Source organism: Carettochelys insculpta, chromosome 8 (genome assembly GCF_033958435.1).
Source record: "Carettochelys insculpta isolate YL-2023 chromosome 8, ASM3395843v1, whole genome shotgun sequence".
NCBI lineage: Eukaryota > Metazoa > Chordata > Testudines > Carettochelyidae > Carettochelys > Carettochelys insculpta.
Window position 1 is genome coordinate 67357984 of NC_134144.1, and position 19037 is coordinate 67377020.

General features: G+C 43.9%; 1 protein-coding gene across 5 annotated transcripts in view; it reads right to left on the bottom strand.

Annotated features, from left to right (window-relative positions):
- Nucleotides 1-19037, bottom strand: part of GLI2 (GLI family zinc finger 2) — a 275040-nt gene that overhangs the window by 25937 nt on the left and 230066 nt on the right. For all 5 annotated transcript variants that reach the window (XM_075001297.1, XM_075001298.1, XM_075001300.1 and 2 more), the window contains 3 exons: nucleotides 11105-11306; nucleotides 7717-7930; nucleotides 5685-5798 (listed from right to left, as the gene is read on the bottom strand). In XM_075001297.1, the coding sequence (XP_074857398.1) occupies nucleotides 5685-5798; nucleotides 7717-7930; nucleotides 11105-11306 (530 nt within the window). The remainder of the gene's footprint in view (nucleotides 1-5684; nucleotides 5799-7716; nucleotides 7931-11104; nucleotides 11307-19037) is intronic.

Consider the following 19037-nt stretch of genomic DNA (forward strand, 5'->3'; position numbering starts at 1 on the left):
TACTAATAAATGGATCATTTGAAATGTTATTTGTATTATTTAATATAATAGTATTAGCATGTATTTCATACTATCTAATACATTTTTATAGATTTATACATTTTATACATTTTTATGTGTTGTTTCAAAATAAGATGTTGGCTGTGTCTACACTACCTCCCTACTGCGAAGGTAGGATGGTAAGTAGGGTGTTGGGAGATTATTAATGAAGTGCTGTGCTGCATATGCAGCACTTCATTAGGTTAATTCTCCCCCATGGGAGGAGAATTAATTTGAGGAGTAAAGGGACTTTAAAGTTGCTGAGGCACTTCGAAGTACTGGCGGGTTAGCCATGGCTACACGCGAGCCGGCCCTTCGAAGTTGCCGTGGGGGAGAATTAGCTTAATGAAGTGCTGCACATGCACTGTAGCACTTCATTAATAATCTCCCAACACCCTACTTACCATCCTCCCTTTGGGAGGTAGGGAGGTAGTGTAGACACAGCCATTTTGAAATAGCTGCTTTGAAATACCTCTGTAGTGTAGCCGCAGCCAATCGCAGTTTTCAAGTACCTAAAGGGTGCTACAAGGAGAGGGAGAAAAATTGTTCTCCTTAACCTCTGAGGATAGGAGGACAAGAAGCAATGGGCTTAAATTGCAGCACAGGCAGTTTAGGTTGGATATGAGGAAAAACTGCATAACTGCCAGAGTGGTTTAGCGCTGGGATAAACTGCCTATGAAGGCTATGGAATCTCCATCATTGGAGAGAGTTAAGTGAAGATTAGATAAACATCTGTCAGGGATGATCTAGATAGTGCCTAGTCCAGCCATGAGGGCAGGGGACTGGACTTGATGACCTCTCCAGGACCCTTTCAGTTCTAGCATTCTGTGATTCTATGACTGATTCCATGGTCAGTTAGTCTGACCTCCTGTACAACCCAAACCACAGAACTTCTCCAAAATAATTCCTGCAGCATTAAACCAGAGCAAGAGAAGTGCGAACTTCAAACTCACCAAGCTAGAGGTGCCTTTTACCCAGAAGGCAACTGTGGTTTAAATCAAAGATGAACCTGACTGACACAGCCTCCCTAAAACTGAATGCTCCAGTTCTTTGGCTGTGTGTTTTGGGCCACTCTCTACCTGCAGTATCTTAGCCCTGCAGAAAGATGTCACTGGACAGGAAGAAAGAAAAGAGGTGAATGCAACTGGTTCAGACTGAAAACAAAACCAGCAGCTTCTAATTACTTCAGGTCAGGTAAAAAAAAAAAAAGCCTTTTCAACACTTCTCTGCACTTTCTGTTGTAGAAAGAGTGAAGAGCTGCACAACTAATTGGAGGGGGAAAAGATGCAAATCCACAGTTAAGTTCTGTTTGAATAGAGAGGAACAAACATTCAACGACACAAGTGGGGAAGGGACTACTGATGGGCACCAAAAAGCTTGATCCTGCAACTCTCCACATGTGCCAAAGTTCAGGGAGAGTCAAACTGGCAATGGAATGAGAGGACTGGGCCCTTTGCCTTGGAGAGTTAAATCAAAAGGAGAGGCCAAATGCTGAAGTCCTTGCTGTGATCTGGGGCCAAAGAATGACAGGGCTTTGGCCTAACAATTTGGTGAAGTTGTTGGAAGTTTGCCAAAGATATTTAGCAAAGGACAAGCTTCGCTTCAGAATACATTGGAATTTAACTGCCTTGTAATGTAGGGGGTTCTTTGGTAGCAGAGCTCCATAACAAGGTAAAATTTAACCGACTCATGGAGACTTAGTCTATAGGGTCTAAGTAGCACATTGGCCTCTGCTCGGGAATGGATTTTATCCAGTGATGAATTAGAGTGCTGTGGTCCCACCAGGAAGCCAGCAATCAATTTATATGGGGAAGGAGATGACCATAGGGGGCAGCGTGCCTTTTACTGCTTGACTTCACATACGCACAAATGTTTAGTCCTGAGATATAGAAATAAACCATCTCTTTTATTACTTTAGTTCTAATGTTTAGCACAGAGTGAAGCCTCTAAGTAAGGGCCACTGCTGGCTGTTTGGGAATTTTTATAAGTGGCTGCCTGATACAGATTTAAATATGTATTTTAACTCAATCCTATTAAAAACCAGCTAAAGCAGCATTCAAACAACTAAATGTGGCAACAACCAATGTATTCTACAGACTGCTGTCATTTGCAGACATGAACTGGGAGTGGCTCACAGATCAGGCTTCATGCTGCACTCCCTGTCACTTATGATCCAATCAATAGACTGAAACTCCTGGTCACATGCGACTTGAGGCATGTTGCCCATATGCTCAAAAGCTGAACTGGGGGTTTCTAATGATTAAAGAATGGTATTACTCAGATGAGGCCTCTCATTTACAGACAGCTCTAACTCCTATTGTTGCAATGGTGAATGGAGGGCAAGCTGAGTAGTTGTCATACAATCAGAGGTGGAAGAGACCTCAGGAGGTCATCAGGTCCAACCCACTGCTAAAGTCAGGAGCAATCCCAGCTAAATCATCCCAGCCAGGGCTTTGTCAAACTGGGACTTAAAAACAACTCTAGGGATGGAAATTCCACCAGCTCCCTATTCCATTTAGATCTTAAAGAACAGTTTGGAATGTCCATGAGAGCTGGGATTTTCAACTGGATGTAAGGGAGTTAGGTGCCCATATCCCACTGAATTTCAGTGAGAGCTGAGCACCTAACTCCCTCATGCTCCACCAACTCAGATCAGGCTCTCCACTGAGGTTAGGTGCTGTACAATATAGAACCTAACCTTCCCTTGGAGGCTTTACTATCTAAGTAGATAAAACAGAGTAAGAATTAATCTATATGGGAAAAATTATACTACTAAGAGTTATTCCAGAATGAGTATCCATATGAGGAGTTATAATGCTATAACCACAGGCAGGTAGCCGTGTTAGTCCGTATCTGCAACAACAATGAGAAGCCCTGTGGCACCTTATAGATTAACAGATTTATTGCTTTATGCTCCAAAATATCTGTTAGTCTATAAATCTGTTGATCTTTGTCCACGGAAGCTTATGCTCCAGTAAATCTGTTAGTTTAAAGGTGCCACAGGACTTCTCATTGTTTTCACAAAGGGACACATATGCTTGTAAATTTCCCCATGTAAGCAAGTCCTGAAGACAGGAGAGGAGCAGAGAGATGAAATGACTTGATCATGGTCAGCCTGCAGCTCAGTGGCAGCATTGGGAACAAAACTCAGGTCTTCTGATTCTCACTAAAGCACGAAATCACAGAGCCATATTAAGGAAGGGGCATGATTTTTGTGGAGGCCATGGCACACTCGTTTGAAAAGGGACAATGTGCTGGGAAGTGCAGAAGATATAACTGCTGCTGCTGCTGCTGCCGCCAGGCACCTGTCCCCCTCTCTCCCACCCCCATCCCTGAGGCTGCATCCCTGGGGAATAGTCTCCCATGGGCTGATGGGGCTTGTGAGACAATAATGGACAGGGCTCCCCTTCCCCTCGCCCACCAATACTCCCGGGTCACATGCTCCATCCAGGGATGGCTTGCGGGCCATGTGTTTGAGACCCCTGCTTTATAATGACACACTCAATGAACTCAATGTATTGGCTCAGAAAGAGACAATTAAGGGGTGACTTGGTTAGAGTCTGTACCTATCTAGATAGGGAACAAATATTTAATAGAGGGCTCTTCAATCTGGTGGAGAAAGGTATAATGTGATCCAACAGCTGGAAATTGAAGCTAGACATATTCTGACTCAAAATAAAAGACCGACATTTTTAATGGTGACAGTAATTCAAAATGGAACAAATTTACTATGGCTTGTGCGGGCAACACTGAATTTTTAAGTCAAGAGTGGATGGCTTTCTAAGATATCCATTCTAGGAATTATATCTGGGACGTTCTAGGGCCTGTGCTACATGGCAGGTCAGTCTAGAGGATGTCAGTGGTCCCTTCTGGCCTTGGCATCTATGAACTTTTCATTCAGAAAAAAAATACTCAGTGTCTGGTTCAGATTCGATTAACAGCAAATGTCAACACATCAGCATCTCCTCCAGGATGCAAAATCCCACATTCGACAAGCTCAAGGTGTGAATGCTCAGACCTGGTGAAAAACAGGTCCCTACTGTAGCGAGCCATCTAAGTCTATTTCTTCTGCTGGGGCAGGAATGCCCTTTGCAGGCAATGTTCCCACTTTTTTTTCCACCCATGGAGGGAATACATTTTGTTATGTGCACCGAGGTATGTGCCGATGTGCACCATCAGTAGAAACATATGCTGCCAGCTATGGATGCTGTGGACACTCCTGGGCAGCATTTGAACCTCTCAAGTTCTCAGCTTACAAGCGAACACGGCTTATGGGGTATTTCCAATAATTTGTCCAATCAGCTTTTAAAAGGTGCAGGCCATGGAGCCAACACTTCTCTTGGGAGATTTAGTCACAGATCTCACCGTTAGGATCTGTTTCCAAATAACCAGCCGACAAGGTTAATTTTAGTTATTAATTTTACCCAGTTATTGCTAACTAAATCTCCATGCATCACTCAATATACTTCCTCTCTTTTTGGGGGTATTTACTGCATTCACAAGACACTGAGTCAGAGAATTAAAAAAACAATATGTATGCAATTGCATTGATATTCCCCAGGATTCTATAAATGTGATCACTGGCCGTGGGCATGCACTCCTCAAATCTGCACTTAAGTAAAGAAGGATGCTGCCAGTGAAGGTGCAGTAGTCTCTCCTTCAGCTCATCCGATACATATTTTGGAAGGCAGGAAATTTCTTTTGGATCTCTTTCATTTACTACAAGAAATACATACGCAGCCTTATTAGTCTGGGGGGCGTCCAGACTGGTTTTTTAGGTCGTGTGTTTTCTGCTGTTGTGTGTTGTTGCTCTCCTAAACTCAAAGCTCAAGAGAGATGCCTCTTTGCCCTAATCGTGCTGACTACAGCATGTTTATCTTTCCCTGATATGCTATCTTCATCAATTTTCCCAGCCCCCAGATGATTGCACAAGTTGCTGTCCCCATGCATCATGCTGAAACCTGCTTCTGAACCAGTGCAGAAAGAGGAATTTGTCATCAACTCTTCTGTTCACTTGACAATAACACAGCCTAATATTTCATGAAAATAAAGAGCTCAGAGCACTCCAGATAGCTTACAGGTGTGATAAAGGACAGTCAGATGGATACTGTCGGGCATTAAGCAGTTCGCAAGAGCAGAGCTCTGAAAAGAAAAGAAAAGTTTGTGGGCCCTTCTCTGTGTCAAATGTTGTGTCAGTGATGTGAAGAATGATGCTATGAGCAATTCCTTACTGAGGAGAGAAGACGCCTTTCCTGAGAGCTTTCCACCTACATGCAAGGACTTCCTCATAATCTATGTTTGCTCTGAGACATCAATACCGCGAGCACTGCACTGTAGAAGAGTCAAGCATAATTTTTAAAAGTTACCAGGACTGAAGTAGTTCATCCTCCACTCTTCCTGGGCAGTGGACCAGGAATCTAACTCCCAAGAATGCAAACAATGCTTCCCTCAATGAATCAATCACAGAAACCCTGCTCCTGTACCTTGTTGGGTCTCTATTTCAGATGAGCTCAGTTGCTCTCCAAACTTGGATGCCCAATTACAAACTGCAGAGAGACATGAAGTGAATATTGTTCGCAACGACAATGCAGGCCCGTGAGCTCACTGCATCAGCCTGATAAGACAATCTGTGCCAAGAATGTTACCTGTGTGGTAGGAGAAGGAGGTAGCATACCCTCAACTTCAGTCTTGACCTTGCTGCGCTTGTGAATCACTGGATTGACCGTGCTGCTCACGGCTGACTCGCTGCTCTGCTTGTTCTGGGAAAGAAAAAATGGGGCCGGGAGGGAGAATGTGGTATCAGGATTTGAAGGAAAAATGAGACTATACAGCCTCCCAACATTGTGACCAGTCTGTGGACAACTGGTGTGGAAAAAGAACTGGGCTGGTTAATGAGGCCATCTGCTCAAGGAGCAGACCCAGTGCTGGCTGTCTACACAGGTTGAATTTTACCCATCTGGAGAATGCAAGAGACAGAGACATACAGAGGGTGAAAATAAAGGAAAGAGGGCAGGTTGGGAAAAGCTGTTGTACATGTGTACCCGCACTGCTCTCCTGTCAGCTACTGCTTCAGTTTCAGAACCATGGAGCCCTGTCAAATTGTTAATTAATACCCACACTGCCACCCCTCTACTCTGCCATGGTTTATTGACCCAAAGAAGAGGAAATACCATGGTAAGAAACTAAACAGTTTCTATATTCTGGTTTCATGAGGTGTTTCCTATATACTGTGTGTGTACTTGAGAAAGGGGGGTACATACTTGGCTGTGGCCAGGAAAAAAACATGAGAGATGAGAGAGTCTACAGAGAAAAAGGGCACTATGCCGTACACACACAGCCAGTGATGTTAGAATATCAAAACTGTCACTACGGTGCTGTTAGTTACTCAAGATCCACACAGTATTTATATAAATGGACACCCCACTTCTACCACCTATGTTATTTTGGAACTCAATTGGTTAGAAATGAAATAAAGGGGAAGAAAACAAAACCATCAAATAACCCTTCGGTAACAAATCAGAGTCTGCAGTCTGGCACCCAGGAGCAAAGCTGTCCTTACCCCTACTCACAGAGGTGGTGTGTGGAAGGGGTATACAGGGGGTCACAAGCACCGCCAAGTGCTGGCCTGCCTGCATTCATGGTCATTGTGGATGGATAATTTTGAGACTTGGGTCCACAAGTTTGTAAAACTGACAATAAAAGCAATATAATTTACACCCAGACCAAGTGCCCATTTCAAAAAGTCGTCCCGGTGTCATTTGAAAAGTGGAGTGATAAAAATTCCTTTAGAATGGGATTCTAAAATGAAAAACAGCCCCTTCTTTAAGCATAGCAGGGAAACTGGGATCTGACATAGCCATCACTCCTAAAATGCTTTGCTTTCTGTGTCTTAGCCGAGAAGGAACGAGTAGGGTGGTTTAAAAACAACTGGATGAATACTCTACTTCATTCTGATTCATTGCTCTTAGATTTTGATATAGCAAAGTGCTTAAATATGTGCTTATGTCCCTTTGACTTTAATGGAACGAAGAACTTAAGGATTTCCCTAACAGGAGTGAATATATACCTGCGTTTAAATGCTTCAAGGCCAAGATTCAAGGCCCAGGAGGGTCATAGTGTGTTGTCTGCAAATGTAAACATGGCTCCTTTACCATCATAAAAATGATTTGTAGTTTCATCTGTTTGCTGTCCACTATTTGTTACATTCCTGTTGAAAAGTTTCATTCCAGTCAGGGAGTAAAAAATATAACATGACAGATCACATGAACATTCGAGTCACCATGGATATGATGGGTGAAATCCTGACCCTACTGAAATCAACAGGAACTTTGCCAAGTTCACTCTAAATAGTCTACTCATAACCCACCTGGGGATCTTTGCACTTTCTCCTCCCTGGACCACATTCACAAAAGAATGACACTGTTTGACACCTTGGATAGGACACACACCGCTTGCATTTAAAGCAAGAAATATCTTGATTTTTCTCCTCCTCATATTCTCATACATGCTAAGCTCCTGCAACGCCAATGAAAGTCAAGGAGAGCTGCAGATGCTCAGAACCTCTGAAAAAATCAGTCCCTATATGTTCAGCTATAATGGCTACACTTATTCAAGTGCAGCTAAATTTCCTTGCCTGTCCATATTAAACCCATCACATTACCTGAGCTGGGCTCCTACCTGATTTGAGTCAGAGATGCAATTGTTGTTATTACTGATTTGAGCAGGAGCTGGGTTGACAGAGATAACCGCCATGTGTTGTCGCGGCGGGAATGTGGGGGATGGCTGGATTAAAGGAGGTGTATGTCCAAATGCTGAGCTCAAGCCTCTCTGCTGGTTCAGGAGCTGCTGGTAAGCCACTGGGTTAATGGGGTGGGGGAAGCTGAATGCTGGGCTGCAATCAATACACAAATAGAAGAAGAAAAAGAAGTTATTTTTGTAAAGAGTTAAAACCCTTGGATAAAAGCAACAAGAAGTCCTGTGGTACCTTATAGACTAACAGATAACTTGGAGCATAAGCTTTCTTGGGCAAAGACCCGCTTCAACAGATGCAACTGACAAAGCGGGTCTTTGCCCATAAAAGCTTATGCTCCAAGTTATCTGTTAGTCTATGAGGTGCCACAGGACTTGTTGCTTTTGAAAAGACAGACTAACTTGGCGACCTCTCTGATACTTGTCAACCCTTGGGTAGTGATTGGAGTAACGGTAGAACTTCTGCTGATGATGGGAAAAAAGGATAAGGTCTGGAAATTTTTTTTATGGTGTTTGAGAAGAGTGGGTCACAATGATGGGGAGAAGAGACCGCATGCATCTTGCTTTGCAGCAGTGTAAGGTCTTCCCAGGTAAATCTCTTTTGCACCTTCCCAACCTTGTGATTACGCTACTCTTAATATGGAAGTGAAGTCACTGGGCTCTCAGGCACAAATTGCACTGGGAATAGTCACAAAAAAATAAAAACAAAAAAAAATTCCTTGCATTCAGGTGAGCTGGCTGATGGCTCAAGAGACTACTAAAATATGTAACTCATCTTCTGCAGATCACTAGTTCAACTTGAATTTAGATCAGTCAGAAAAGATGGCCATGTAACGGTTATGTGCTTACCAGTGTGGTTTCAGACTATGACGCATCCAGATAAAAAAAGAAAAACAAAAACATGACTGTCAGAACAGTCAGCTTTGTGAGTAGTATTCTTCTAATCCTGCTGCTGTCAATCTGGCACTTTAGGAGCTGATCCAGCAAACGTTTATGTTCATGTAACTTTACTCATGAGCAAAATTACCCACAGGCACAAGTGCTTGCAGACTTGGCCTTAATCAGCACTATGTACATGTTTTTATTGTAAATAATAAACTTGACTGTGCAATTAAAGCTGCTTCTATGCTAAATCCGCTAATGACAACATGACCAAAAAGCAAAGGGCAAAGTCACTACCCTGTTAAAAAGACTTTGTGGCTAATAAATGTTAATGGCTAATGACATAATAAGAGCTGATGACAGGTTGCTGTAGAGCAACTGTTCTATATAACTGAGCCATCAAAAACCTCACTTTATACCATACAACTATCTTTCTGTGGGAAATGCTGTCTCTCTGCTGCCACTGATGAACTTTTCACTGGTCAAAAATGAAAGCCAGTCTGCACGCAATTTATTAACAGTTAAACTGGTTTCTGCGTATGACACACACCAAACACACTTGAGATTACAACATGCCTTGTAAAATACATATTAAATGGTTCTGAATTAACTATTATTATTGTGGTAACCCCCTAAAGACCACTAGTTAACAATCACAAACCCACTGCGTTAAGCAACGGGACAGAGATATAATGAAAAGACTCTTTCTCGCTCAAACAGTAATGTAGAAGACATCATAGTTCAGGGGGATACAACAGACAGAACTCAGGAACAGTGGGACAAAATAATGAGTAACTAAAATCTTGGGCCGTATCTACACTACTGGGTTTTGTTGACAAAGCTCAAGGAATGTCTGCACCATAAAGGCATTCTGTTGAGAAACTGTTGATAGAAAGCAGCAGTTTTCTCTGGAGAGTTATGGTGCTCCCGTATGAAGCATAGCACCTCTATCGACAGATTCTCCCAGTTCACCAGGCAGCCCTCTTGCAGAGCTTCCAACTGGGTGTTCTGTCAACAGAGGGCTCAGCAGTCTGGCTGCTCTCTGTTGACAGAGGGCATTGACAGGGGGAGCCTCTATTAGGTGTGGATGTGTTCTGTTGACAGAGGTTCTGCTGGGAAATATGTCCCGACAGTAACTTCTGTTGACGAAACTCTGTGGTGTAGACCCAGCCTTGAAGTTTCCTAATACTAGATTTATATGTACTTCAAAATTTTACCAGTCAAAGCAAGTTTTCAATTAATGTCTCACATTTTACTAAAAATAAGATCAATTTTTAGGGGTGTAGAGCTTCTATGAACTCTTGCATTTTGTCGACAGATGTTTTCGTCGGAAGATACATTCTGACAAAACTTCTGTCAACTGATTATGGCCAAATTGCCAAGCGGATTGCAAGAGAAATCCACTCTGTTGGCAGAGAGCGGCTGGACTATCTGGCTGTTCTCTTGGCAAAACGGCCAACTGGAAACACAGCAGACAGGGCTGTCCAGTGTCCTGGGAGTGCTGTCTGTCTTCAGAGGGCCTACTGGAACGTCCACACCGGCTTTCTGTCAACAGATGTTATACCTCATGGGGAGCAGGATAAGACTGTTGACAAAAGTGCTGCATTCTGTCAATGTACTGTCGAATGTCTTGGGAATCCGGACACTGCCTGGTTTTTTTTTTTTCACAAAACACCAATTTTGGCAACATAGCACTCTAGTGTAGACATAGCCTAGCTTCCACAATAACATTATTATTATAACAATAGGAAAAAGTGAACCTAACCTCCCAGTAGTCAAATTAATACCACCACAATGCCGTATGTAACCACTTAGGGAGCTGACAAAAGGGATTTCTTTAAGGAAAGTGTTTTCTAATTGAGGATGGAACAGAATTTTGCTCAGGAGCCTAGATTTTTAAAAATCAGCGCTTAAGGTTGGACTCTCAACTATACAGGAATGAATTTTTCAAAACCTTGGTCAATACATTCAATCAGGGATACTTTGGGGCAGTCTTCTAAGAAATGAGACTACCTAATAAGGCCAGTCAAGCCATTCACAGCAAACATTTTAGTATATTAACTTAGCTTGTCGCCTGCTTGCAAAGAGCCATGAACATACCGTTAACAGAAATCAGGCAAGCAGTATTCCCACCCAGGAAAAATGCATACACTGTAATGTATACCTAACATAGTGGAAGAAATGGGCTAAATGTAGATTACACTTCCACATGCTTGAAATCAAAGAGAGGTTTCATTTTTAATATGTAACACAGACCTAATTTTCCTTTTTTGGAACTGGATTCCATGTAGGCAGAGCTGGATTCCATACGATCCTAGACAGGCAGAGCTTAAAAGGTTCATTTTCTACAGCTTTAGTTCTGACAATGAGATAATTAGCTAGGCATAAGATCAAAGACACTCAAGTCTAAATGCAGCTGCTTGAACTGCTTTACCTTATTGCCCCTGCAGATAAATGGCCATAGGAGCCACTGGCAGCAGAACTGCTTCTGGAGTTATTAATATAAGCCACCAGGGAGTTCGGGGAGGTCCTGATCATTGTCTGGAGATCAATGCTGGCATCAGACAGTGGAGATATGGAGAGGGCTCGCTTTCTGCTTAATCTTGGCGTAACCCTGGGGCTTGAAAATCTTGACACTGTAGGAAAGGGAAAAAAAAATGTGCCTAGTTAGACAAAAGCAGGCTTTACGGGCTTCAGTTATTAGAAGAAGAAAAAATGAAGGCAGTTAACAGTACTGTACCTCGCCACTGAACACTTCCTGTAACTTCGGGGGTGAGGATTTGACCAGGGCACACGCGGAACAGTTGTGTGCGTGCGCACACACACGCTCTCTCTCACGGTCACTCACATGCATTATAGAAAATTTATTTGTGATCCCATTACATTCAAGCAGGAGTCGGGCACAGTAACTGTAATGGGGGATTCTTCATTGAGGCAACTGAACTCAATAAGGAGAAAAGGCCCAGTGGCTCACAGGGATACCTATGCAACTACTTGTAGCCGGCACTTCCAAAATCAGATGTCCCCACATTTTACCTTAGCAGGAACTGCTTGACAGACTGAGGAGATAAAGGGACATGATGTCCCGTGTACGTTATCCCTCACAGAGCTCACGGAAATGAGGGGAGGGACAATCATGACTGCACCCCTCAGTCTCCCAACATTTTGACATTTCTGACCTGCCCTAATGACTAGTTCAGATACAGAACAGGTGAGCGTTGAGTCCCATAGGATGATGGTTAGCGACTGGTGTTAAATGGGCTGGAGACCTGAGCCTTAGCAGAGGGGCATCTTTCTTACCAAAAAACACAATAAAATGGGCAATGGATAACAAGGCAGAAGTGGGGCTTTGGGGAATGAGAAAAGCCAGAGAGATGTAGAGAGCTTCTGGCGTTCATTTGAACACTCTTGTTAGTACCTGGGTGAGTGGCAAAGTTTAAGGACCAAGAGTGACAGAAGTGCAGCATGGGGACGGAGACTGCACCAAAGTGATTCTAGCTCCCCTCCAAGCTTCAGAGTGAATGTAGGCATGTGGCTGGCCTTGCTTTCAGTCCCTGGAGGACAAATGCAGTGCTTCCACCTCTGGGGCTGTCAATCAGCACCTTGCGCTGGCACTAAATTAACTTAAAAGAAAAAGGTCCCTGAAGGTTACTCTGAAGATGGTGCTTTCAGTGACTTAAGAGGACTGGACTGGAATAGCACCGCATCAGAGCAGAAGGAGACTTAGACATTGTGTATGTGCATTTGTCTAGGGGAGGGATGAAAATGAAATGAGCAGTAACACAATGCTGAGAATCCAGTTAATGAATGAGGTAAGACTCCAGGAGCACAAAATGTAAATTAAGAGTTTTAAGACAGCCAATTTGATAGCTCAGACACAAAGTGCAGGCTTTTACCTTCCCAGGGGACCTACCAAAGTCTGCACTCTTTCAACAACGGTCAGTCGGGCAGGCATGAAGTCATTTCCGCCTTACCTGGCTTTGGTTGTGGCAATCTGAAATAAACGGAGAGCTAATACGAGACTAATTTGGATTCTCCCAGCACTTAGCTGTGCCAGTGACTGGAACATGCAACGCCAAAGGGCAAATTCTCCCTTGATTTATACTATCTGTAAATCAACGAGGCTGCTCAGGTTGTAGTCAAGGCAGTTGGTCACTCCCCAACAGGTGGGAACAGTATATTTTCTGTAGATGGTCATCTATTTTCCTAGGTTTTTACATTTAGAACATAGCAAGGCCATGTAATCCGAAATGACTACTTGCTAGGCTCCTGCTAATAGGCTCATGTGACAAAACCAAACAGCATTTAGCACAGGAGTGGGCAAGATCCAGCTCATGGGCCAAATCCAGCCTGCCAAGGTGCTGGATCCGGCCCATGGACTGCCTCAGGCACAGAGCAGGCAGCCACGCTCTCTGTGGCTCCTTTTACATGTAGGTCTCTGCTCTGGACACCGGGAAGGAGAGGGAAGTTTTGTGTGCTGCTCCCATCCCCTTGCACAGTATTTCAGAACCCACTGGCCAATTTTCGGCCAATAGGAGAAGAGCGAGTATTCCTGGAGGGAGGGGCAGAGGCAGAACATGAAGCACCCCCCTCCCCTCCAGCATCTGGACCAGAGAGCTACAGGAAGCAGGCAGCAGGTCTCAGCCGTCTGGGGCTGCAGCAGGAAGGGAACCTGCCTCAGAGGGCTGCTGGCTGGGAGCCACCCAGGTAAGCTTGCTGGCCACAGCCTGACTCTGGGATTCCAGACCCTCCACCCCAGCCTCAAGGTACTGATCTGAATCCAGGGTGGTACATGTCTAATGTTTGGGGTTGTTTTGATCCAAAGTTAGTCACTCACATGTAGAAACTGGAGGTAGCTGAGTCACATGGCTGGGGCAATGGACTGAGACTCCTGTGACCTCCAGCAAGTCATTCCATGCCTCTTTCCTCTCCCACCATTTACCTTGACCATTCAGATCATCAATATTTTGGGGCAAAGGTTGTGTAGAGCTATGTGTTTGTACAGCACCTAGCACAACTGGGGTCTGCTCTCAGCCAGGACCTCTAGATGCTACTATACTACAAACTGTATCCATCTAGATACAGATATCGTTCTCTGCATTTGCATTCCCAGAGTCTCCTATTCTTGTAGCAGAAGGAAGCAGGCCACCTTTGACAGTCATATTTATCTCTGTTACTCCCACACCTCAAGGGAGATCTGTTTATTAATGTGCCACTTCCCTTGATAAATTACTAAATAGAAAGAAAAGCCTTGTACTCATTTCTCGCTGCTCCTTCCAGTGATTTATGTCCACAGTGCCGGATCAGCCATCGGTCCCCATTAATCTATAGAGGGAAGAAGTCCTGATGGCCAACAGAAGCTCTGGGTTTATTGGTGCAACCATCCAATGCAGCCTTCACTGTACATAGGCATATTCTTTGTTTCCCGGGGCCCCCCCCATTTAAAACTGCTGGAAGCTGTCAGATTCTGCAAGCTGGACTGGGACTTTTCCAGCACAAACCAAGTAATAGACATTTTATTAGTGTCGGCTCCAATTTAGATATTCCCAGCACTATGGGATGTGCAAAGCGTTTTGACAGAGGATCTAGGAGGCTGGGTATACATTTCACACTAGCATCCCTCTGATATTACCAGTTTTCACACATAACTTTGACCTCAAATTGTGTTACACACAAGTGATTTCTCTTCCAGTGTGGATATCAACACAAAGTAACCCACTGGGAATGTGCCTAGGTTATTTGTTTTACTACACCAAAAATAAGCAGTAATGCCAGGAGGAGAAAAATCTCTCTGTGGTAACTACCCAAAGCAGGTAATTATTAGCACCATGGACACTTTTAATAGCTCTAACCTGCACTAGTTTCTGCTCCAAGTGTAAGACACATTTCTTTCATCTTGCCTTTGCTAACGGAAACACAGCAACAGGCTTGTTTAACTCCAGAACAACAGCAAAACAACACATACTCTACTGAAGCAAGCCACTTCATCCACAGGCTTCTCCTTCCGGGGAGAGGATTCAAGAATAAACAACACATGACAGATGTGTATTCACAATGTGCTAATGGCAGACACAGCTACTATGGTGATGAGCACAGTATAAAAAATGTTATAGTATAGAATAAAATAATATTATTGGCCTGATCTAATCCCCTAGGGCACCACACACTATTATTAGATGATAAACAGCAAGTCAAATAATAAAAAAGAGGCAGACACTTTGGGTAGATTACTCTGCACCAGCTGAACTTGGGGTTTCTAGATGTAAAGTACAAGCCTCAACTTTCCTGAGCGAAAGGTCCAACGTGTCCACATGATACCTTTCAATGACAATTTCAAGGAACTTTCCAGATACTAATTAAGCCTTGTGATACCTTGTGAAGCAGGTAAATATTGGATCCATTTTTCAAACACCAAAAGGCAGGGACAATTTCAGTGGGCAGGCCCCACTCCTGCAGCCACCTCTACTGATGGCCTCCTGGTCCCAGGCAAGCAGCCAGCTCTCTCATTTCCATTCTTGGTTCCTCAGTCATTCAAAATGGGCTTGTGTCTAACCACAATGACCCTTAGAATAAACTCTAAAAATAAAGTCTCCCATCCTAGGCATCCACTGTGCACAGTCCCTCCTGCTTGAGGATCTGGCTTCCTGCTCTCCCAGCATTCTCACACCCAAGTGCCAGGTTTCCCTGTACAAGTTACTTGTTCCCCGTAGCCTCTGTCTCCCTGAGAACACTCTCTCTCTCTCTCTCCAGGACTTGCAGCCTGTCATTCTCCTGCTGCTTGTCACAGGGGCCAGACGATACTTGCTCACGTAAGTCTACTTAATAATCAGAGCTGTCCAACCACAGGCCTTTGTGCGAGCCAGGCAGTTTCTATGAATTTCCCTATTGCAAAACTCTCAAAATGTCCCTTTCAAACAGAAATGCTCTTGGGAAGGGAAAAACCTTTTCCCACTCAGCTGTACTAAAGTCACATTCCTAAGGCCTTAGCGTTACCACATTTGAACTTTCAAAAAAGAACACTCCCTTCAGGGGTGTCTATCTGTGTCCGTATCCACCAACTCCCATTGTATTAATGGGTTTAGCATATATAGTATATTAATACAATGGGAGTTGGTAGATATGGATACAGATACATTCCCTCTCAGGGGTGTCCTCTTTTTTGAAAGTTCAAATATGGCAACCCTGCCAGACTGCCAGTCAGTGGCACAGTGAAACTATCGCAAGAGATACGAAGCGTCCTGTGGCACCTTATAGACTAACAGAAAAGTTTAGAGCATGAGCTTTCGTGAGTTAACTCACTTCTTCAGATGCTGCAGAACTCAGATGCTGCAGAACTCAGATGCTGCAGTTAACTCACGAAAGCTCATGCTCTAAACTTTTCTGTTAGTCTATAAGGTGCCACAGGACCCTTCGTTGCTCTACAGATCCAGACTAACACGGCTACCCCTCTGATACTATCGCAAGAGATGTGACACCCAGTTGCCTGCTCTAGTCAGTAGCTAACACTCTCACTTAGCTATGTATATAGTAGTCCTAGTGGGGGAGGTCTTGTTCATTAACAAAATAACCCAGTTCGCCCTGTGTCAGTGGCAGCTGAATTAGAGCTGCTTCTACCATTTCTACTTAAGCTTGAGCTAACACCCATTAAAGTCAACGAGAGCCTGTCCATTGACCTTGATGGATTTTGGATCAGGGACTAAATATGGATTTAAAGGCCTATCATTAACAGCTGCTCAGCTTAGGGGGAACTGAGTTTTTAACTACCAACATTTGTTAAGGAATTGTGGAGGGCGTCAATAGAAACTGGAACTCACTCCCTAACAACATGAGAATGGTCACACTAGGTCAGACCAATGCTTCATTTAGCAGAGACAGTGGCAGTGCCAGATGCTTAAAAGGAAGTGAACAAAACAGGCTATAATCAAGCGATCCATCTCCGGCCATGCAGTCCCAGCATCAGACACTGAGAGGTTTAGGGACACTCAGAGCATGGGGTTTTGTCCATGAAGGTCTAAATTACATTTCCTCATTCACTTTCTCCACATCATTAGTGACTGTATGCACCTCCTGTCATATCATCCCTTAGTCATTTCTTTTCTAAGCTGAATGGTCCCAATCTTTTTAATCTCTTCCCAAGTGGAAGCTGTACAATATTCCTACATTGCTTCTGATGTACTTAAAATACTTTTGGTGTTATTCTTCCTGTTTTTTGCTAGCTGTTCTTCGCATTCCTATTTGTCATACCTAAATATACTTCTATCCTTGACTTTCTAGAGTTTATGCTCTTTTTTGTTTATTGTGGTAGACTGCCCCCAGGCTGTCTGTATTGCATGATGTACCAAAAAAAAAAAATCTATTTTAATGTTTTAGTGTGTTTTAACAAGAACTCACTGGGTCTACTTTTCATATCCTTCCACACATCCCAGAAGCCCCAGATATCATGTGCTCACCTCTAGAGATAAACGAATAAGTGTAACACATTTTCAAGGCTTTAAGAATTACCTGAAATAGCTTTTTGGTACATACAAACTGCCTTTAAAATGACATTAAAGTCAGATGCCTCAGCATCATCAAGGGCCAAAAGTAAGTAAGTGCCTTGTATTTCACTTGAACGTTGTCACTCTCCTCTTGTCTCAAATGGTATAAAGATCCCATTTCTAGATTAGCAGGGGTTCTAAGACTCAACCTTAATACTGGTGCAGGATTAAATACTGTCCCATATTGGGCATTTGTCCAATCTAAATTGGGAAGGAAATTCAAGATTTGTGAGTAAAGAAGGAAATAGTTCTTTGGCAGTTCATTATACAGTGCTGCAATTTATCACGTCACTTTTCCTTCTTTATCCACAAATCTGGAATTTCTTCCCAAACGTAAATTATTTCAAGAAAGAAATGTCAGTGAGAAGTTTCAGGCTCAGTCTCACAACTCGGACAATTTTACATGCACGCTGCTATGGGTTATTACCTGGATAGGACAGGAAGCAGTAAGTCCTCTTTGAAGCATTGGCAATGGGAACAACACATTTCAGCTTACTGTAAACATATGGTGATCAGTTGTGAAGTGTTTTATGCATTAATATGCCTGGGAAAATGTGTCTTCCTGATTTGATCCTTGAAACAAACTCCTACAAGCGCTGTGACTGTAAGAGCATGCCAGACATCCAGTATATATCACATCCCATGCATCCTTAAAGATAACTGCACGCTGCAAGCTAAGTGATAAAGAACTTGAGCAATTTCTCCAGAGGCAGCTCACATAATGTACATGATACACAGATGTTTTCCTTTCCCTCTTTACCAAAATCACACCTGTAACTGCTGCCGCTTCAGTGTTACCTCACTGAAAACTTACAGTATAGTTTAACTTAAAGGTTCCATATGAAGGCTGGCCCAGGGAGAAAGGACTACCACAGCCCTCTCACACAGCTGCAGCTTGGAGCCAGCTCCAGCAGGCACAGGTGGGGGATGGGACACCTGTCACCTGGCTGGGGCAGGTCCAGCTTCATCTGCCTCCTACCCTTCCCAGACAGAATGAGGAATGCCACAAACTGCCCCTTCCCCTCGCTCTGGTGGGAGAAAGGCCAGGAATGTCCCCGTACAAACTGGGGGTGGGGTGGGGGGGAGGAAGCTGCAACGCCCCTGTCCTCCGCAAAGGGCATCTGCAGAGTGGGACACTTGGAGCTGGGGCAGTCCCAGTTGGGGGGGGGGGGTCACCTCCCCCAGCCAGCCCCTTGTACCTCCCGTGTGATTGTCTCTTTTCTGTATTATATATGAGAAACAATCCTGTTCTGGGCACATCCCATTTTCCTGGCACAGCCAAGCCCTGACTGTGCTTTGCATTGTGAGAAGAGGAAGCTGTATATCAAATCTGGTGCTCAAAAATAGTGAGAAGAGCCTTTTTTTTCAAATTCATTTACAAAAATCAATCCTTCAAGAGCCACGATACATGTGAATGAGAGACAGTCCTTAACAAAGGACGTCAAACCGTACTTTTTGTCACCCCTATTTTAAGAACAGCCCACACAGAATGATTTGTACCAGTTAGAAAGTTGTTACCCCCATCTCCAGGCTTTACCAGTTTCAGCCCCCAAATCCAGACCCCATCCCCAAGTTTTATCCCCATCCTGTAAACTGCCCCCCCCCAGGCTTAACCCCCATCAGCCCCCAACCAGCCCCCCAACCCAGGATTTACATGCCTTAGAGGACTGCCTATCCTGCTGCTCTTCCCCTTCCCTCCCCCCGGCTGCCTGGGTGTTTATTTTAAGGGCTGTTTGAAGGGAAGTGACTGATTTCAGCTGGGAGAAGCTGAAAGCCCAGGGTTGGGAGCAGACACCCTGCAGTGCCTCAAGGCAGGAGGGAGTCACTGTG